This window comes from Pagrus pagrus, assembly GCF_965226575.1.
Source record: "Pagrus pagrus genome assembly, chromosome: 19".
NCBI lineage: Eukaryota > Metazoa > Chordata > Actinopteri > Spariformes > Sparidae > Pagrus > Pagrus pagrus.
This window is the reverse complement of record NC_140203.1, coordinates 16,751,300-16,774,506: the sequence shown is the minus strand read 5'-3', so window position 1 is coordinate 16,774,506 and position 23,207 is coordinate 16,751,300. Positions and strand designations below refer to the sequence as shown.

The 23,207-nt window shown below is 41.3% G+C and overlaps 1 protein-coding gene across 1 annotated transcript in view; it reads left to right on the top strand.

The window, feature by feature from the left end:
- The first annotated feature begins 4,333 nt into the window (after nucleotides 1–4,333).
- Nucleotides 4,334–23,207, top strand: part of LOC311275182 (matrix metalloproteinase-17-like) — a 78,255-nt gene continuing 59,381 nt past the window's right edge. Inside the window, exon 1 of the mRNA XM_084383491.1 lies at nucleotides 4,334–4,911. Coding sequence (XP_084239617.1) covers nucleotides 4,762–4,911 — 150 coding nt within the window. The 5' untranslated portion in view covers nucleotides 4,334–4,761. The remainder of the gene's footprint in view (nucleotides 4,912–23,207) is intronic.

Sequence of the window (23,207 nt, the reverse complement as noted above, 5' to 3'; positions counted from 1 at the left end):
AATTTAAGTTTGCATACTATTTATGCATGGCGGTGTAGAGGGAAGTAAAGCTCTATGCTAAAAAAACCAACAAACTTTAAAGACTTTTTTTAGAGTCAGAAAAGGGACAGTGTCTTTCAATTGTCACCGCTGCTCAAGGCTGGACACGAATAGAGAAGCTGAAACTGCTCATAAAGAAAAACAAATGTGACAAAGAGACACTAATTCAAGATTTCAGTGAATAAGATTGATGGGATTTGCCTCGAGACTCTAAGTAGTTTAGGAATGGTCCTAAACACTGTGGATTTCTTGCATTTTCACAAAATGGAGAGCATATGGGAGGGAATGCAGATGGATGCCAGCCTTGGAGACTCTCTGCCAAACGATCTGATTGGTCAGACATGGTTTCCAACATAATTAGGAGGATTATGGTTATATAGAGAGATGCATGCCATGTTGATTCTTGCTTATGGTAATGAAGTGTAGCTGGTGATGGTTGTACAAAAGCTGTGAGAGCCCAGAAAGGGTCTTTTCCTTATTAATGTAGATGATGGCATTCATTTTGATCATCGTAACTTTCCACATTGGCTCGTTATCAAAGTGCAGAACACATACAAGGAGCTTTATCTGTGTGCCTTTTTCTCTATTCAGAGGCTGCATTCATATTCCACAGGTGTTTAAGTTTCTTTGTCAAACAGAGAATAACATAAAAGACAGAGAATAAAGAGCAAAGAGATTGAATGAATGCGGGTTTGACATAGCAATTAATGAGCCATTAACTGACTCCATGCCGTGGGTAAACTGACCATGACGTCATTGGTTTGTGGACCATTGTTTTGAAGTCTCGAGTTTGGTTTTATGGCCATTGCCATCTTGTGTTTTTGGAGGCAGAGGTGGCCATATTTGGATGAGAAGGTGAAGCTGGGGAGGATATTGGATCTGACAGAGAGCCCGAGGACACTCCAATATATTCATAAAATGCACGGCTGAGCCCGGCCCTCCACACAGAACTCGGCAGAGTCCCACGACAAAAGCTCTGTCCATATTTTATATAGACCATTCTTCATGTTCAAACAGCCCAATAAGTCACACAAAAACAGTTTTGTCACTCCTCAGTGTGATACTACTGTACACAACATTATGAAATGCTAAAGCCAGACATTCGATATTATTCATCTGTCTTTTAAGTTAATAATTCTCAGCAGCGCAGGAGGTCTGCAGCCAATTTGGCTCAAAATGCTTCAACAACTATTAAAATGCATGTGTTACAATATAGCAGACAACAAACTCAATGCAGTCCACGTCCACACTTGGCAATGGATTTCTCTATAATTATCCGATCACACCGAGGAAAATGAACTAAATTTCTCTGGGAAATAGTGTGAAGATGGTGAAACTCTCCAGGTAAAAAGTGCAGAGCACACTGACACGAGTAAATTGATGTTTTAACCTTCTGTTAATAAAAAAAACTGAATGACTTCAGGCTTATTCTGTCCAGAAGACATGCAGATGCTACAATTATCCTAATGTTGTGGCTGTGGGACCAGCCTGACCGGGAGTGGAAGCAGTAAAATTGAGAAGTTTTAAGCCTTCAGCAGTGACACAGCAGAGCTTGAAACATATTTTACATGCCTTTCTCCTGTGGACCAGTGATGACTGACTGTAATGGATCTGAATAAGAAATGGAAGTGTGTGTGTTCGCGCATGTGTGTCCGTTCTTACCAAGAACGAGAGCAGGATGAATTCCACAAAAAAAGAAAAAAAATCAGTTTCCTTTTTTATCCCGACTCGTTCACATGCTGGAACATCAGCCAATCAGTCAGCGTATTAACGGGTTAATATGCTACAGGGGCATGTAGCTCTTAATGACTGTTACAGTCATTACAGTGTGTTTCCTTATTACCTGGCGGATTTTAACATTATGCAACACAAAAGAAATAAATAAGTATATTAATCTTTTCTCCAAAGAAGAAAGCAGCGGGACGGTACAACTGTTTCATGTCGTAATTATCTCCGTAGCTCAGCAAATTGTTTTGTGCTTTTCCTCTGATGTTTTCTCAAATGTGGTGAAAATAGAAGTGTAATGAGGGGTACAAAATAAAACTTCTTTGCATTTCAGAGACATATGCAGCTTCCTCTACGCCAGTGATCTCACTTCTGCTGATATGTATATTTAATTGGGGGTAATTTAACTCTTTGAAAGCTCGCTGCCCGCATTTTAATTGAAAGTCTTATTATTACAGTACCAGTAGTGATAGTGAAGGTATTTGTTCTTGCTTTCTGAGCAGTGGATTTGATTGCCTTCCTCACATGTCCTTAAAGGGCACGCAGATGAAAGGGGTTGTGTATATGATACTGACTCAATGAGGTTTTGGATGAAAAATAATCGAATGACCTTTTGTAGCTATCTACTTTGAGATTTCTCTCTGGTGATGCAGTGAAAGAGCATAAAATATTACTTACGCCCTCTTTCTTCATCTCTCGCCTTTTCTCAAACCTTTCGAGGCCTTCCCCTCAAAATCCTTTCTCAGCTTGGACCAGGGCAAATGCAAATCTTACTGAAGACACACTTCCTCACGCAAGAAAGTTTTAAAATCACATATTGAAAAAACTGACTCTTCAATATGTCTCTCACTAGTGGCCAGTCGTAGCTCAAGGTTGATTCATTAAACTTAATTCCATCTGTCAATCATTTTACATAATTGTGGTTTTAAATTGTCCCCTTTGATATTATACGTGCATCAACTCTGCGTTTTGCTTTTGTGCAGGCAATTTACAATTAATGATGAAAATTGAGAATATTAAAGAAAACTCTGAAGAGCAAATTTACAAGGGGTGGATTGCGGCAGTTTATAATACCAATTACTGCGCATCACTTGCAGCCGCTATCTGATATTAGTGCAAGAACAAACATGCCCATAAAGTTTTACATTAAGTAATTACCATAAAGTGCATTTGCTTCTCCTACCGTCATTATCTACTCTGACCTCATACAATCCCCCCATTACATGCCCTTAAATTGCATATGTTGAAGACCATTTAAAAAGTTGTTTTTGTTTCATCTGAGCCCTTTTGCCCCCACCACTTTTCACCATTACCCAATTTAAATATGTGCCAATAGCAGCGGAGGACCAATGGTACAGTATATACTTGTCAGCGCAGTTAAAGATTTAGATTTGAGAATTACATCGATTCTTTTCATCTTATTTGTGCATGTTTAGCATCCATGAAAGTAGCATCCCTTTGCGAATCCACTGTTTTGTGTAAAATTTAAGCAAATCATGGATCCTATTTTATTCCCTACTCTTGAGTCTTGTACTGTAGAAAGGTGGATGAGCACACGGATTATGCCATGCTGATGTTAAAGCTGCAGTAAGAGTTATTTTCTTATCACAATGAGTGTTAAGTAACTCTGTATTTAATCCCTGTCCCCTGTTCGGTCAGTAACTCATGTCTCTCCTCCACCTGCTCACACAGTAAAAGAGAAAAGAAATGTTCTGGTATCCCTGCCCACTTTATCCAATCAGGACGGAGAGCTGGTACTGTATACTACCCTGTCACATAACTGCAGTTGTCAATATGGTCAGATTGTTTTAAGTACCTTTTCTCTGCCGAATCGGCGGCCATGTTGGGGTTGGGGATGTGGGTTGAGTGAGACTGTGTAGTTCAGTGATTGTTAACACAAAACTAGATGACATTTTACTTAAACTACGACAAACTGTGACTTTCTGACTTGGAAAATTATCTTTTTAATTGAGAAACATATTATATGTAGTTCATGGCACAGCTCAAGCGTGATCAAAAACTATTTGTCTCTCTCCATTCACTGTCATACTTTGACAAGTTTTTCCAAAATATCGTCCCATGGGGTCCACCGGAAGGGGCGTGACTTGGCTCTCTATTAACAAAAAAAAGGAGCACAGCTGAGTGAATGTCATTAGGAGCAAGAGGCTAAACAGGAGTCATAAAAACGTCCCTCTTATTTAAAGACATATATTCTGCGCTATCCGTCTCTATAATTCCAGATTGTGTGAAGCTACGTGTTGGAATAAAGTCAAAATAAAACTCAGGCTACTGGCTCGAAACTGGATTCCCTCCAAGACACGTCAAAGCCACTTAACTCTGACACATTCCTCATAAAACACTGACAAATTGCGTTTTGTGACTTTGGTCTCAACCCTGGAGACTCTCAAATTACGCACGACGCGCGTCATGAATCCAGTAGTGTCCAAGTGGGCTAAAAAGCCGCTCAACAACCCTCCTCTGCCTCCCCCTCCCTCCCTCCTCCTCTCCTTCTCTCCCTCCACGAATCCTTCGGGCCAAATACTCACTCGCTCTCGCTGCGTGTGCGTCAGCGAGCGGTCTCCTCCGCCGCTGCTCGGGACAAAAACCACACGCAGCCGCTTTCACTCCCCAGTGCTCGACACGGCACGATCAGGAGGGGAGCTCTCCTCTCCTTCTTCTTCTTTTTCTTCTTCTGCGCTGCAGGGATGTCACCTCTGATGCTTCTTCTGACATAGGACGAGAACGCACACGTTTTCCCTTCTCACTGTGACCGCGCAGCTGGTTGACACAAGTGCCGTGTTTTTTTTGCGGGGGAACAAACTTCCGAAACGTCCTCACCGGCCGCTGGGTTTCATGTGTTTTATGTGTTTGCGCTCAACAGTGAGGTAGACTTATGCGGGCGGATTTTACGCGAGTGTCGGAGTGCGGTTGATCCCGTGGATGCGGCTGTCGGGGTCGGTGTCTGAGCCCTGCAGGAGCAGCCTGTCATAGGGCATCATGATGTCTCTGGCTGTTCACAAGTGGATGAGGAATATTTCTCCGGAGATGCTGCCGCCGCTGCTGCCGCTGCTGGTGCCCATATTGTGGTTTTTACCTCTGACCGGAGCGGCTCCTTCTGCGACCACCGAGCAGCTGGACACCGGGGTGGTAAGTTTTCTACCTTTTTATTTTTAATTTTTTTTTGCACAAGTTTTGCTACTTATCACCACTTGCAAGTGCAAGTTTCCCCTCTGTTCTACCTCTACTTTTGGATGCGGATCCTCTCCATACTTGATCTGAATGTTAACACCTCGCAGCAGCAGCAGCAGCAGTGCATGGCTGCAGCCTGGCATCTCCGGCTGCATGTGATGCTGATGGGGGAACAGAATTAACAGCCTGTTATCCAAAGCAAGGATAAAGGTCCCTGTAATGTCTGGCAATAAATACATGTAAATGTATTTGCCTTGGCGGCATATCGACCTGCTCCGCAGCATGCTGACATATAGTGTAGTGCATACCCTGCCACTGATAAATGGCACACGAGGCTCACTTCCAGCCACTGTCCATGCTTCCAGCACACTGGCAAACCAAGCCATAAGACCTTATTGGCTGTTGCCTTTGAAAGACTGCTCCAATATGTCATCTGAAGCCGAGCTGAAACAATCACTGGGTTTAGAATGAGGTCGTTCAGATGGAGAAGTGATCAGTGAAATAAAACAGCTGAACAGTTTTAGTGAGAAGATATTAACATGTAGGCTGTGGATTTAGTAGTTTAATTTAGTAGTGCAGATGATTGAGACAATATGGAGCAGATCATTGTCTCACATTTTGTGAATGGATGTTTTGTCATTGAATCACCTTAAAGGGGCATTATGTAGTTTTTTGAGAAGTCACAATTTAAATGTTTGCAATATAAATGGATTACTAATTCAAATTCAGAAATATTTATCTTTTCTGCAACTGAATTAACACTGTTTGGAGCTAGAAAGGTGGCAGGGTCCGCCGAATATAAACAAAGTAAAATGGTATGAATTGTGTTGGCTTTTAAGGTCAGTTTGTTTCTTCAGTTTGTTTAGACATAAAAAAAACAGTCAATGAAGATCTTTATCTTCTGATTAAAGTGTCATCCTTCAGCGGACCCTGCCACCTTTCTAGCTTCAGACAGTGCTCTGGGGACCTCAGCTTGTTTATAAAGAGTGCGAGCTGTGAATTAAGTAGCTTGATTTATTAGAACGTGATGATTGTGTCAATGTGGAGCTAATAATTGTCTCTTACATGCACCAAATTTGTTTTCTGAGCGGATGCTTTATCATTCGAACGAGCCTAATCTTTCAACAAACTGTATCGGAGCAGATTAAAGATATTCAATCGTTCATCAATAGTTTAGAGAGAATTCTTCCACTTCTTATTTGATGAGCGGAGCAGCTGCAGATCAAACAAGTTATCTGCTAATTAGCAACTCTTGGGACAACATCCTAATTAATTGTTTGCTTTAATAGCTCTAACATCACATACTTTTCTCATCTGTTTGTGCTTTACTGAGCATCAATCTTCCCAAACAACTTCACATCTCAACCATGGATTGATGGATTGGTGTTGTACTGCTGTTCTTCAGCTGCACTGTTTCTCTGTTTGGTTTTGTTTTCTTTGGGGGGGGGGGGGTACAGAAGCTTGAGGATGACCCTATTGTCAAAGACTTATTGCTGAGGTATTTCTGTTGCTGGATCACGTCCCTGTGGATGTGTACCACCAGGCAACAACCACCATTCATCTTCTTAGCCTTAGATACTCTTAGCTGCAGACATGAATTGTACCGCAAGTCCACCAAGTTTGTTGAGAACAGGCACATGGTGGGACTCGGGGTTTGTGTTGGTGTCATGTGGCCGGTTACCTATCTTGAAAAAGCATTGTTGAGCTATAGGTCCAGTACAAGGTTGATTGTTATATGTCCATCACTGCTGAATGTAGTGGTTACATCTTTTGTTGTTAAAAGTAGTGATTTAAAGGATAAGTTCAACCAAAAATTAAAAACTCATTATCTTCTCAGCCCCATGCAGATGGAAAGTCAGGTGAATTTTCATAGTCCACAAAACATTTCTGGAGCTTCACAGCAAAACCGTGTTGCAGTGTTCTCCTAAACAACTGAAGGAGATGGGGACTTGTTTTAAAAAACACCAAAAAAATAAACTGCAATGGCTCCATACAGCTTGTCTGGTGTAATCCAAGTCTCTGGAAGCTCCAAGATCCCAGATTGATTTGAAAAGATGCAATTTACAACCTGGACGTGTGGTTGTGCTTGGTCACCCGCTTCAGATGGAGTGCGTGCTGACGCTTTTAGCTCAGCAGCTACAGTGAAGACTTGAGCTTAAAAATAGGTGTAAATAACCTTTTTTTCAAATCTGTTCGCAATCTCTGGGCTTCTGGAGACTTTGATTACACCAGACAAGCTGTATGGAGGCATTTTATGTCTTTTTTCGGTTGTTTTTCCCAGTTTCAAAACAAGTCCCCGTCAGCTTCAGTGGTTAAGGAGAAAGCTGCGACGCTGTTTTGCTGCGAAGCTCCAGAAATGTTTTGCTGACCATGAAACTTCTACCGACTGAGAGATAGATAATGGCTGTATTTTCATTTTAATATCTTTTCTACAGTGTTGGGTGGTTGGATGCGAATGATTTGATGTTTAGTCAGCCAATCCTTAAAGCTGCCTTGATACTATATTATCCCCCCATTAAGCTTCGTTTGAGTGTGTGAGCAAACACTTGGCTTCTATCACACGCAGCAGAGACTGAGAAACGTGGGCATCACTGGAATTCTTTTTCTCAGCACATAATCAGTGTAAAAGCAGTAATCCCTGCTGTTTTGTTCCTGGTTTGGTTCACCAACTATTGAGAAAACTATCTGTTTTTATTGCTCGTGAGCTATTCAACTCTGCTCATCAGCCGTGTGTTTACTGCAGCTCCCTGTCATTTCATGCCGTACTGCTGGTTTATATGAGCTCCTGTGCCGGGGAGCAGCTGCCCACCGTCTTTTATCAGCCTACAAACCAAAAAATTGAGCTGAAGAACTGGCTTAAAGCTGGTTGGAGGGTTATAGAAGCAGGGCTGCAACTGACACTTGTTTTCTTGATTGATTTGTTGTTTTGTTTATAAAATCTAGTAGTCCAAAACTCAATAATATTCCATTTATAGTGATATTAAACAGAGAAGAGCAGCAAATCTTCACACTGGAGAAGTGGGAACTGGCAGATGTTTGCAAAAAGAATGACTCAAGATGATTGACAGATTATCAAAATGGTGTCTGATTACTTTTCTGTCGATCGACTAATCTATGGGTTTGGCTGCGGTGTGTAGTGTGAGTGTGTTTGGATCAAAGATTTGAACGATCTAGGGCTCCCACTAATGATTACTTTCATTATTGATCACTCTGCCAATAATTTTCATGATTAATTGATTCTTCGTTAAATCTATAAAAGGTTAAGAAAATGACGTCTTTAAATAGCTTTTTTTTGTCCAACCAATGATCCAAAACTCAAAGACTCTTTATTTACTATCATCTATGACAAAGAACAGTAGCAGATCCTTACATGTAAGACGCTTAAACCAGCAAATGTTTGACATTTTTGCTTGAAAAACGACTGAAGCGATTAATCTTTTATCAAAACAGTTGACATTTAATTTCCTGTTGATTGACTGGTTGTGTAAAGGTACCCTGTGGAGTTTACTTGCAAACAAAACCGTAAGTTGAGCGTTGTAAAAAGTACCTAAAAGTCAGGCTTGAGTAAGAATAAAGGTATTCTGTTAAAATTATCACTCTGATTAAAATGACTCAGATATTAAATGTACTTAAGCAATAAAAGTACTTGTTAAAGTAAATAATATATATAATTGCATACATGTTTATATTGTATACTATGGGCTGACCGATTATTGGCCTTACCAATCATCGGATCTGATATTCAGCATTTTGTTTCAGTTTCTGCAAAGTAACTTATTTCAGACATCAAATACATGTAGTGGAGTTAATGTGCAATATTTGCCTTCAAAATGTAGTCGAATAGTGTGTATAGTGGCAGAAAATGGTCTAGTAAAGTACGAGTACAACAAAATCAAACTCATACCAACATTATGTAACTTGTTTAACCTTAAAATAACAGCTTCAGCATCATTTTGATTGTACAGTGTCTCATAATGGGGTGAATGGTGTCACTGTGTTCACTCAGAAACTGTGGGGGGCCCAAAAATGGCAATTTCTGCCTATATTTACATTTACTGTTTCTCACCAAGACTTATGGAGCATTTCATTTTGGTCTAGCAAACATGTGGAATCCATTTTATCTCCTCATAAAACATTTGCAAAGATGATTTTTCAAATTTTGTAGATGGAGAATGGCTTTGTTTTTACCGCTGCCAAATGTCACTCAAGCAGCGCAGCATGAAACCGGCAGCAGGATTGTGTATTGCATCACCCGTATTATCCCACGGATGCCTGTGCGTCCTCATACAAACAAAATGTAGACCCACGGGTAAAAGCATTGCTTTTTAGTGGTCAAAAACTCCACATGGTGCCTTTTTAATAGACTTGATCGTTGCAGCTCTAGTACAGTGAGTGAATAAGATGGTACACCTGAGTGTGAGAGCTGACAGACAGACGGACAGATGGGCACCCGTCCACAGAGACACTCCTCCCCTGTGACCGTCTGATTGACTTTTAAATATGACTTCCCCTGCATTGATTGAAATTGCTCTCAGCTGTTCATGGCAGGTGGATAATTGGTTGTTTCGAGTTTGAGAGGGTTTTTCCTATCTTGTGTGCCCAGTTGTGTTTGTAATGGTGATGCATTTGGGACCTGTTCCACAAAAACAACCATCTACCCACAGAACCGTGTCCTGATCTCCGGCTCTGCCGCTCCCTAGTCCCACTTCACTTCAGAGGCAGCGCGCTGCGTCACTTGGCTTTTAGTCGAGCTGGATTGCTGAACGTATCCGTCTCTCTTTGTAGCTGCTGTACGCTGCAATTAGCTGATCCACAAACTTAAGCACAGCTCTGAGGCATCCAGTTTCTACTTTTGCTGTTATCTAGCCCAGTATATCAGTGCAGAGGACCAATTTGCAATTTCAGCATTTCAGGGAAGTGCTACATAACAGCTGTAATGTAATCTGCAGTATGTTTTCCGCTCATCATATCATTTTACTCCTGATGGCTGTTTCCTGCGCTACAGAACGGCTGAGCTCCTTGAGGGACTATTCGCCTTCGGAAGCAGCGCTGTGCTTGCTTTAGCAGCTGTCATAAGATTGAGGTGACTAGATCAGCTGCTGATAAAAGCAGTTTAATTAATATTTAATCTAACAGAAACTGACCTTTTAAGTCTGCTTTCATTGAGTAAAATTGAATTTTCTGTCAGTTTTGATGTGTTGAAAGAAGTCAGACAAGTGTGCAGCGCTTGTCTGATGGGATAACCACACCCTGCCAGTCTGCTTCTTATTCTCATTTTGCTTTTATAATTTCTTCAATGAGAATACCATATGGCCTCGCGTCCGCTGAATTGAAAAGAAAAGAAAAGAAAAGAAAAAGCCTGGTAGACACCACCCTCCTCCACCTTCTTCTACCACTCTCGCTTCCTGCGAGGCCTCGTAATACTGAGCCTGCCCGGCACCACTATGACCACCCCTCATTAGCTCTCTCTTTGCCTCTCATGAGTGAGCATTTCAGCAGTGTTATACTCTGTCACCACACTTTCTCAGTCTCCCTCTTTCAGTTTCCCTCTTTCACTCCATAGGGGGCTTTCTTCTACCAGCACATCGAGGTTCTTCTGATTACGCCCAGCGGCGCAGGAGTAGAGGGGGCTCAAAGAGAAAACTGTATGCAGTGACAGACGCGGGAAAGTATGATGGAGAAATTGCTGCGCTGAAAAAAGTAATCAGCCAGGGTCAAGGAAGGAAAAAGCGTATGAAATGAAATGAGATGGAATACATAATTGAAAGAGTGGCAGACGTGAAGTTGAGCTTTTCTTGTTTTTTTTATTGTGTTGAGTTTTAAAGATTCCACTTGAACATGTTTTCAGGAAAAAACTCCTGCACACTGTTCACTTCACTTGCAATGAATTTTGATAACAACTGTTCGATACATCTCACTCTAAAATATTATACTTTTATAATAATAAGATACTTTTAAAGGTACGGTTCACCCCAAAATAAAGTACATATTTTTCTCTCTTTTCCTCTTACTTATAGTGCTGTTTATCCATCTAAATTGTTCTGGTGTGAGAGGCCAAGTTTTGGAGATATGGACCTTCTATCGAATATAATGGAGCTAGATGGCTAGATGACTTGTGGTGCTCATGTGGGAACTATGGTCAATGCGCAGAAGGAAGCGCGCATCTACTTATGGACGAGAGGCTAGCTAACTGAGCTGCGCTGTCAAATATTCAGTCAGCACCAATCTAATCAAGCAAGCTAATGTTAGATAGCTCATTATGCTGAGCTAACATGTTTGCTTACAGTCCATAGATGCTAACGTCAACTTTAACAACTGCAACCTGTCCAGGTTTGTTTTCAGATGTCTGATGAAGTCGGTTAATCTAGTGTCCTTTATTTTGATTCCACAGACGTTGCGTTTGGTGAGTCTTTTGTTAGGGCCTTGTAAGAAGTCTTCATAGTTAAAGGTGATGACATCAGCATCGTCAGCATACGTCATCATCTGTGGCCATGCGCTTGTGAAAGAGGTGGGAGGGAGAGAGGGACTTCAAACATTTTTTTTCCATGAGTCCCAGATCATGAGTCCAAGTCGAGTCTCAAGTCTGTGTGTGGCGACGCAAGTGCAACTCGAGTCCAGGTTGTATACATAAGTACTCCCCATCTCTGGTAGAGAGAAAATGGTTTCTACGAGAAACTGCTCACAACAAAGTGTGGATTATCTTGCTTTGAGCACCACAAGCCGAGTGTCACCTACTTCAGACCTCTCTGTGGCTGATATCTCCCAAACTCAGCAACTCAAATTTACACAGATGGATCAATAGCACTACAGTTAGGAGAAAAAATATGTATTTTTGATTCTGGAGTGAAGTGTCCCCTTTTGAGTAATCATCTCCAACATCTGTGGCCTGTCTGGAGGCCTGTGTGGATCACAAAATGCCAGTTAACTGGTATTTCTCCTCATTGCAGTGTCATGCTGGACTCGAAGGATACTTTTAGCACCGCTGTCCCACTTCCATCAAGCCGTGTGACCTTTTCTGTCTGTAGCGCTGTATCACGGGGCTCACATCCAGGGCGAGGACACTTTTATTTAGGGACGTCAAGTGGGAGATGACTACACAGTAGGACAGAAGATATCATTGTGTTATGATTGACGGAGATCACAAGAGACAGTTCAGTAGCACATTGTCTGCTTCTCAGGGAGAGAGAGGAAGATGCTGCGCAAACCAGCGAGTCCTTAAATCCGCTCCCATCCAATCTGTCATCGCAGCTTTACTAAGTGTAAAAGTTCTCCAGGGAGTTGTAGGTTTCTGAGGAGATTTTCAGAGTTTATAATATCCTTAGAGGCCAATTCAACGAGGATCTTAAGGGCTGACACTTTGTTGGCTCCCACTGCAGCATGGCAGTGTGGGACTGATGTGTGGCAGCTGCAACATTTCTGCTTGATGTTTCAGTCAATAACAACACCGGATAAATTGGGTGAATTCATTACTGAGATTTGATAATGCAGAGAAGGAAGCCTGCTGGTTAAATGGAAGATTCTGGTAGGAAGACAAAGATTTATAGACACTGTGATCGGATACCGAATGTGACTGATCTCGGGCCAGTTTCACAAAGATAAACTTTGGCTTTGGCTTGGGTGAACTAATAGTTAGACTTCATGAGGACATCTAAATCATCCGTTGCATACTCTGGGCAAATTAAGCCTTTTTTTTCCAAACTGAAAAACATGGCTTAGAGTGTAACCACATCATGCTGCTCCGCTTCGTTCATTCCAGCAGAAGATGTTTGATTCTGGGAGAATTCAACAATTACAGGACATTTTTCACTTGGGAAAAGTCAGATCAACTAAAGATCTTAACACATAAATGTGGTAGGACTGAGATGCTGAGGCTTTTTAATGTGGCGGGACTCAGTGCTTCAGCTATCCCATCAGTCAGGCTTACTGGGCCACTTGAACATGGTTCTTTATTCTAAGTTTGCCTGGGCTCTGGCTGACTTTTCAACCTTGAAAGAACTCATTTTTTCCTTTGAGTCCCATAATTAAATATGGGTTTTTGTACTTCTACCATATAGCAGCATCTCGAGTCATACATTAGCTTCAAATGTCTATGTACTGAAACATTTCTCATGTCTTCAGAATAACCAGGACCAAAACTTTACAATACCCTCATTATTCATTCATGATAAGGAGCTGCTGATTGAGTTGAGTTCACAGCTACACATAATTATGAAGATACATGTGGCCTACTTCACATTTGTCTTGCAAAGGAAATTATTCATTCATCAGATAAAAGAAATGCTTGCAACCGCTGCCTTTCTTGAAAATGAACTTCAAGATAACTCGTCGTGTGCAAGCTGTGAAATGTCCAAGTGCTGCACAACCCTCGTCAGTTCAGTTCCACCTTTTTCCTTCCGTCAACATCACGCTATTATTTAACATTTAGAAAATCGTCTTGCCACTTTTTTTTGCCATTTTTTAGCCACCCCTACTACTTAGTATCATGTATTATATAGCTTGATTATAATAGTACTTTAATAATGATTAAGTAATTAGTAATTAAGGAGTTGTCACTAGTTTGTGCCACTCATCGGCTGGTTCAGAGTTCCTCACTATGTTGATTCACAGATGTTACTGAACTAGTCATTACCTGCTGATTCATTAATATCATAAATTATCTTCCAGTCTGTTCTCTAGTAGCTCATTATTATCTACCATGTAGTCCTCATGTCACAGTTATTCAGTGATTACTCATTAACAATTATTTATTATTCAAGTGCACCGTACTGTAAAGTGTTGCCACCAGGACTATTTCAAGTGGATAAAAATCAGATGTGAATAGTTGCATTAATATGATCATCATAAGATGTTCATTACAGAACAGTACTCCAAATAATCAGTGAAAACTGTAAGCTTCATTACTCACAAATTAAAATAGGCATCACTTTATAAAGTAAAACAACACAGATTTAATGAAAGGGACTTTTACTCAGTCAACACTAAGACAATTCTCCTGTTGCTCAAGCCAAACAAACCATTTACAGTCACCGAATCTTCTAAACAATGCCTCGTCACAAAGCTGAAAACGTGGCTGTTTTTCTATCTATTCAATTAAGTCTTTACAACCCCTTCTGCCATTAAGTAGAATAGGACACGACCTGACTTCAGTGCTCCATGTGGATTGATTTTCCGCTAGGAGAGGTTAGAAGCGAGCATGGTGGTTCATTTTGCTCAGAAGGACCCGGGCTACATCGACCAGTCGGCTCGTGCAAGCCTCACTCAAACAGCAAGTGAATGACAGGGTACAGGTACGTTTATGTGTAACTGTCTAACTTGTGTGGGACATATCTAAAAAACACCAGCCATTGTTGCTGTAGGGAAATTTGTTCATGTATTACATGTGCATTTCAGATTAATATGCAAACACGCTTATATTCACTCTCTCCTGTGTTGTTGGTGAAGGTTCTCAGTCATCCAGGTCATGGTAGTTCATAGTGCTGTATTGTAGGCAACTGGACTTGTTTCAGTTTCTTAAAGACATTTCACCTCTTCTTCAGTTGAAGAAGCCTCTTGGATGAGAGTCCAGTTACCTACGATACAGCACTTAAAGTCTCTCCTGTGTTATTTATACTGCATCTTGTCAGCTTACTTGCTTTTCATTTCTTAACAAAAGTGTGGATCCAAAACATCAGTTCATAGTCACAACACAGCAGAGTTCTTCCCCAGCTATTTCTGCTTGGTTTTACAGTAGTGGTGGGTTTAATATTGTGGTCAAGTGAGTGCTGTTTGCCACAACAGAGCTGCACGCGATACAGTCTTTTTCCATTGGCTCAAACTGACTTCATTACTCGAGCAGGCCCACTACAGGGCTCCCCATATAGAAAACCTCAAATCAACTCCATGTGGACAGTTCTATTTTAACCCCAGGAGCCCCGCCTCTCCCTCTTGTCTTCGACCAGATCAAGGATTTGGTTTCCATTGCTATTCAAAGGACCGACCAGATCTTGTAATTACAGTGGTTTCTGGTGTTGCGCTGGCTCGCATGCTCAGACCTAAAATAATCTATAGCGCTGCCAGCCGAACTTTCAGTAGACGGCTTTAATAGCACGATCAAGAAAACCCAAAAGCGGCAACAAAGCTGCTCTGAAATTGCTTGCAGAAACTGGCAGAATTATAATAAATGCGGTTCTGTGTGAGTCTGTGTGCATGTCAGCTCCTTCTCTTGTGTCGCCACGAAATGTATGCGTGCATGATTGTATGTGTGCGTGTGTGTGGTTGTGTGTGGGCATCATTGCCACAGTGGTGATCTCATAGCTTGTCTCTCATTAGCATTTGTCATTTTTTAACAAGTCACAGCAGAGTGAATGATGAAAGCGACAAAGAAAGGAAAGGGAATGGATGAGGACGATCGCTTGTCGTCCATGGAATCAACTTCAAGACCGTGATGTGCTCCTGATCTCATTTCTCTCATGGTCCAAGTGAAATGAAGAGAATTAGACAAGAGTGGGGGGGACCAAGAGAGATTGAGTGGGTGGCAGAGATAAGCTGCGTCTTCATCCAACTATCACTGGCAATTAGGCCCACTTTCTTTTAGCCCAGTGTTGATACTCAACTTCCTATCAACTGAAAGTAATGAGCCACTAACAGGCTGCTGGATTTCAAGTGGTGCTTCATGATTGTGTGAACTGCAGTCTGGACTACGGGCTTAATCTCGCAGTCGGGTTAGTGTTAAGAACCGGGCCACGCTAAAAATAGAGTCAAACACATAGAGCGTGTATGTGTGGGAATTTCTGCATGTGGACATGCCAGTTGCCAGCATTCCTCAGCCAACACTAGAGAGACATTGTGGTCTTTGTGAGGATCACTCCAGCGACACATGGCGGCTATTTTATGGCTCTCGTGTGAGCTTTATGGACCCGCACACAAGGACAATGCATAAGTACATGCCTGTGGAGGTGTTCACTATATACATACATTAGTAGAGTAACATAATGGCATTTAATCATGTGCATTGTCCCTCGTTTCTGTGAGAGGGATTTGATTGACGTTTTCCATATCCTTGAATGTCACAGAGGTAGAAAACAATCTGCATGTGATATTGATTAGCTGATCGATTGAGGGTTTGACAGAAAAACAATTATGAAATAGTGAATGACCCTTTGTTCTGATGTTGTTTTTAGATTCCTGTCAGATAATGCAGTGAAACACAGAAAAAAGCCCTCGTAAAAAAATGCTGCAAAAGTGTCCTCTTGGGTGTAACTTTGGTAGATAAAACATAGGAAAGGGCCCCTTATGGCAGGGTGCCAAAACAGGGTGTCATCTCTTCACTATAAATATAGTATAGTATGACGAGATGACTATATATCCCCCCCACATACAGTAGAGGTGGTGTCCTTTAAATATTTTACGAGTCCACCACTGACTGTCGACATAGGTGGCAATACATTTTCTTTTAATCGACCGACTGTTGCAGCTCTAGACTGGATCGAATATAATCCCTTTTTTTTTGTTCTCAGAAATGTAAAACTTCCTTCTTAATTCTGAAATCACATGCAAATACTGACATTTACAGTCTGAGACGTGCTCAGATGGATAGCCTGAAATACCCAGAGGCACAATTAGTAAACACACAGAGACAGTAAACGAACAAATTGAAGATCTGACTCTGTGATAGTTCAAATCTGTCACATGCGTGCGTGCTTGTGTATTTGTGTGTAGCTTTACATCCCTCTCCCTTATCCTCACTATCAAGGGACACTGGGCGAGCTTTATTAAATCCTTGTGTTTGTGGGCTTTGGCTGGGTGCCATGCCACATTACCGCCCACAGAGTGAGGAACTTCAAAGAAGGTTTGGGGGCTTTTTCCCTCAGTGGAGCCACTGAAACGTATGCCTGTTAAATTAAGCTCCAGTTACAGGGGGGATGTTCTAATTGGCTTCATCAGTTTGTTTACCTTTAATCTCTCTTTAATCTGTCTTTAAGTCCTCTTTCTCCTTCCCTTCCTTTTCTGCCACTCACTTACTCCATCATTCAGTCACAAAAACTTGACCTGTCACACTGTATAAATGGTTGGATAACTGATAAGGACTTTGTTTGCTATGAATCTTTTATGAATGTTTGCGCACATGCATTATTTATTTATTTGTGAGATATGTGTGTCTCTCTCTCGCACACTCTTAAAAGTCGGGGTTGGTAGGACTGTAGAAACCAGCAAGAGCCAGTGAAGTGAAAGAGCTGATAAGACTTGACTATACACAGGGAAGCCACTGGTGCAGCGTGTTGGCCTCTGAAATGGAGCTGAGTTGCTGCTGGAACAGATGAAGCAAATTTTGCCCACGGCAAACCAAAATCTCCAGACTGTAGCCAGGGATTGACAGTCTCAACACAGAGGTCGCGGAAAAAAACATTTTTCATCAAACTAGCGAAAGGTCAGCCATTGTTTTTGCATCATTCCGAACTATGTGGGTGTACTTTTGATGATAGGACTTCTTAACCCTAAACCATTATAAGTATTGGCAATATTTGTTGGTTAAAATTGTGTATTTTGTGCGTCTAATTCTGCTTTGGATCACACACTGTCTAACACGAGAAGAAACCATGAGGTTAACTTCAGTTGTTCACATCCTCGATCCAACTTCCTTCCCCTCTTCTGCCTCCACTCTCTCCTCTCTTCACTTTGCTCTTCACTTTTCCCTCTGAGCATTATTTGTTTCTTCTCTCTCCCTCCTCTCTCACAACCCTCTGTCTCTGTGTCATTTCCTCTTTGTATTCTCCCTGCCTCTACACCTTCCTCCTCGCTGCCTCCAGGAACAGACAGGAGTTGAGCCGCAGCTTTCTGGAAAACCAGCTGTTCCTAAACCAGGGATTAGATGATTTACTTACAGTCACATCTTAATCCTCGTTGTCACGCTCTCACACACACACAAACATGCAAATTAGGACAGATTTTCCTCCCAAGTGTCGAGGAAATGACATTCACACCTCAGACTGAATGGGAACTGGGTGTCTGAAAAAGCACATCCGTCAGAACGTACAGAATCACTTTCAACAAGTCAGACTTGTGTCCCGTTACATGCAGAAGAGCAGAGCAGTTCCTGAAGAGAAGTGATTGAGTGTTTCAGCAGGCTGACACGTGCCATCTGCTTCAACATAGAGGGCTGTAAGCTAACTGATGGCTTTCCCTTCCCTTCTGCCTGTTGTCTCGTTTCCTGTTCGCTGCATACAATCTGCAATATATAATAGTTAAATTATAACACATTCAAATTGAAAGTATTGTCCGCCATTTAAATTACATGAGTGGAACAAAGCTAAACTAGATGCATGTCCATGTCTTTGTGTATCCTTTCTGGCCGAGACAGAAGATAATTTCCAGTTTGGATTTAAACTGTAAAACTTGTGTTTTTAAGTTGAGAAAATCGCTTTTTAAAATGAAGAGCTAAAGATGTAAAGGCACAAATTTGAGACTACATCCTGACCTATTTCACAGAAGAACCCCTGCTGAGAGAAAGACTGTAACTCTGAGTGTTCATTCCTGTCATGGTTATTTGCAGTGGTGCCCAGATCCTTCACTTAAAGTGGCAACGGACAACTTTTCCCCCTTAGCGTTTCCAAGTAGTATTATTAACGGTGCCGCTTTTGTAAGGACAACTGGATCATTTCTGTTTTCCAGATACAGAGAAAACAGGACAAAACCTGAGTTCATTCAATCATTTAGTCTATAAAAGAAATGGATCAGCAGTTAACCTTCTTTTTCACAGGTGATCACACTCCCAGTGGCAGGTTTACAGGGAACCAATGTAAACGCTGACGGTTTCATTATTGTATATCCATTACAATGAGCAGTTAACACTTACTTCATAATGATAAGCTGAAAACGTGTCTATTGCCAGTTTAAGTAAAAATATGAGAGCATTGTCAGCATTAGTATTATAATTATAATTATATTATATGATTATACATCAGCAGTATTATTAAAGCATCAAGCTCATTGCTCTTTCTGCAGTTAAATGTTTCCTGTCAGTGTTTTAGTATTATACCTGGTGTTTTTGGAATAATATTGCTGCTGCACTAATATGTTTGTAGAAGAAGATTACGATTACACTTAATATACTGTTAGGTAGTTAAAGGTACAATATGTAGATTATAATAATATTTAGTGATATATATACTGTAGTAATATATAGTAATATTTAAAACATTCAAAAATTAAATAAATATTGTTAAATATCAACATGATGTAAAATTATGTCAAAGAAGTCTAAGAAGCATGCTAACTAGCTAGCTCAGTATGAGCCACACCACATCAAACCTCCTCCTTTTGGTGGTCCAAAGCTTCTGTACCAGTGGTATGAACACCAACACTCCCCTGGTGTTGCGAGCTAACAGCTCCTGAGCTAATAGGACCACTAGCTGCACTGCGAACTGAAGTAACTAACTAACAGCAGGTACAGTTCTCAGCAGTTAGCAGTTACTCTGGTGATATACTGCCCTCTATTTGTGTGGAGTTTGACATCTACAGGTGGCCAAATCTTACATATTGCATCTCAAAAGGGTGGAGCCCCTTTAAATATACAGCAATGCATTACATTCTCTAACACTATTATGTGCTTGTAGCATCTCTGGTCCTGTGAGAACGTATCTCTTTTCATGAACACAGACAAACAGCTGTGCTCATGTTTGTGTTGATGCATAGCTCAATCTACGATTAGTAATCCAAGGTTCTTAAATAATTCATTTAGTGAAGAAGTACTTTCTCAACCCAAGAGCAAACACTTAATCATCCTTATTATCAGAAAAATGTTAATTCGAAACACCAAATTTGGAGATTTGTGGTGTTCACTTGACGGGTAGTGCATAGAAAAGCAGTCAGGCAAATGTAGTGGAGTAGAAAAGTACAATATTTGCCTCTGAGATGTCGTTGAGAAGAAGTAAAAAGTTGCATAGAATGTGCAAGTACCCGAATTTTGTGCTAAAGGGACACTTAAGTAAATGTACTTAGTTACATTCCACTGATTATTTGTTGTTTTGGGTCCACTCATAAAAGGATATTAGAGCTTATAGTGTAATCATTCTGACGCCTTCTTGTTTCAGAGGCTTTGTCACAGTTCTGTTGTGCAGAGGCAGTGCTGCGTGCTAAACCTATTGTGGATTTACTGGAAATATTAATATATATACAAATAGAGCTAATTAAATCAAGTGGGCCAGATCATTTGAGGTACAAAAAACAAAGTGACGGCGTGGATTTGGGTCCCTGCAGTAACATGAGGCTCATTGTTCTTGTTTTTTCCTGATTTTAACAGAACAATATTCATTTCCTAAACAAAGTGAGTGATGTAAACCGGATCCAGCCAGACTGCTGAAATGAAGCTCCCACGCTTCCAAAAGTTGTGTTTCCTGCTGTAAGAAATTGATCACTGAGGATCAATTTTCACTGCTCCAACTCAAAATGTGCTTCCGGTGATACGAAGTTAAGGGAACAATGTGGAGAAAACAAAAGAGAGCATATGCACTTGAGTTTAGATACGTTTAATACAGCTGTGTCCCAGGAATCACATCAATGTCAGACTTCTGCAAAGAGGTTTATCAGTGGAGATGTTCCGACACCATTTCTTCCTTTCAGATATGATTTTGAACTTTGTGTATTGGCCCACACAGTGCGTTAACTCTTTATTCACAGCTCTACTGTATAATACTAACCCTTCTTGGATGTTATCTTATGGATGTGCTTGCTGTCTACGGGTATTGGTTAGTTGTGCAGAGATCAAAGATTGTGGAGAACTGTGTGAGGTCGGACTTTCCTCTCTCAAGACCTGCAGAGAGTGGCAGAGAGATTAGATGAAACTTACAGCTACTTTTGAAAAGCTGCCAGTTCACAACATAATGAGATGGTAGATCTCATCCATAGCAATGATTCTGCGTACTTCTATTCCAAATTTTGGCATTTATTATCATCTTAGATTTGTTTTCAACGTTTCATTATTAGATGTGAAGCAAATAACTCACTAGCTGATTGGCTGTTGAAACCAGTGACATGCAATGCGTTTAAAACCACCCACTGGTGCCGGAGTTCGAATCGCTGCGACTTTTCCCTGCAACATTTTGGGGACAGCTCCGTTTCATCACAGATCTTTGGCCTGAACTTGGCCGAAGCTGATTCATTTTTTGTTGGTACCAAAGCATTTTTAGAGCACGCTGGTTTGCCCTTTTTAAGGAGAAAATGAGGTCATGGTCACCACAGATGACAACAAACTGGGCAATGATCTTCTCACTCACGACAGTGGTCTCGCCTGTTGACCTGAGTGCAGCTTTTGATGCACAAGGCTCACAAGGCTTCAGTCCTCGAGTTATATTATCTCTCTCAATAAAACAATCCATACATTTGGCATTCACTTTGTTACACATTCAGTTCTGTGTACTCATTAAAACAGACGACTAATCCAAATGATTACATGCCTATCTTAATTCAAACAGTGGATGTCCCTAAACCACTTTTCTAAAGTCTAATAAAGCAATTCCAGGTCCAGTATTAGATTATATTTTTATATTAATTCGCCAGATTTGACAGTTAATGAAAACCTGTGGAAAAGAAATTTAACGGACTGCAAAAGCCGTTGGCCTCATTTAAAAAATTGAGCTCCAGTTGGAGGATTTCAAACAATTAGAAAACTAGGTGCGAGCTGTAAACCCTGAACACACACATGCATGTAAAAGAAGGTGTGTGAGAGAGAGAGACAGGGAGGTCATGTTCAGTTTAAAGCAGCGAGATGAAAGGTGAGGGAAACGGATCAGAGTAGACGAATGATTTCTCGGCATGAATTAATCCTCGCTCTTTTCGCGCCTGGCAATCCAGCCTCAATTTTCTGTTCGATTAAACGCGTCATTCAGGCTGCGTGTCACCCCCAATTTCCCTCTCTTTCTATCTCCTCCTCATATTCTCCCTCTTTGATCTTATCTGTTTGCACAAATGAGACTAAATCCTTCATTTCTTCGGTGAATTGTGTTTACGCTCGGGGTTACGCCCCTGGAATGGTTTCAGGAGCGTCGCTGTCAAACACACTTAAGCTTTCGTTCCTTGGATCCAACATCATCTCGGTGTAATACTTTAAGTAAACCGTCTCTTTTCTGAGCAGGCCGGTCGTGCAAATTAGGAAGCTGCTACGACTGCTTTGAATAATGATAGCATCTTTTGCACTGGCACCCATGGGTGCTCTGATAAGATTTGGTCGGGAGAAATCCTTTAGTGTAGAGCGGCATAAGAAGCAGAAGATTGCTTTGCTCGAGACGTTTACATCTGTGTGATATGTGTTTGTCGGCTCGTATGTCGTCTAGTTGAGACTTTGCTCTCTGTGTAGTCGAAGCTGTTTCGACATGATGAGACGACAAGCTTTTCCATCACTTGATGTCGGGAAAATAGATTTTGTACTTTGTCGAAACACTATCTGTTCAAACAGCTTCCCAGAGGTACTATCAGCACCAAGGATAAATCCTCAGTCTTGAAATGTTTCCTCTTGTAAAACAAAATGTGAGATGCTTCCGCTGCAGCATAATGTAAGTCCCACATTCTTGTAGCTTGTCCAGGTACAGTATGTTTTCAAGTACAGCAGATTCATTCTGCCCGTCAGACACATACTGGCACGCTTGCTCATTTTTTCTCTCGCTGTTAGCATTTTTGCAGCCCCACATCTTGGTATTTCATGACTCCAGTAAGTTCTTGGCTGCTTTGCTGATGTTTTAGTTCTCAGTCCACTCCTGCAGTAAGGATATAGGGATATGATTTTGGCTTGTTTGCATTCTGAAATGTATTTCCTCCTTGGCAGCAAAATATTTGTTGGACTGGGCTCCGTAAACACTTTGGCCCGATCCCAATACACAATCCCAGTTCTTGCTGGACTAGAGGCGTATGGTGAAGTGTTGGGACTACACGGCCCCCCGATTATAGTTTTTCAGAGGCACACTCCACGCTGAGGGTTATGGGAACTCTCTGGTGTTTCAATGTGTTACGGTCCTTTTCTTTTTAACAAGCATAAAACAAGTCTGATGTCTCGGTTGCTAACTAGCTCGCTAGCTAACATTACAGTATTTTTGCTGATTTGTGCATGACAGCCCAGCATTCTGCTGTATTTCAGTGTTGCATTTCTCCCTATGTGATGCCTGAAATTTAATTTAAGTCCGGCAGAAAAGCTGCTGCACTCGGTACCGCTCCTCTAATATCAGTGCAGACTGGCAGGGTGTGTAGCGGCCAGGTAATGAAGCAGTGTTCTTTTTCATTTGATGACT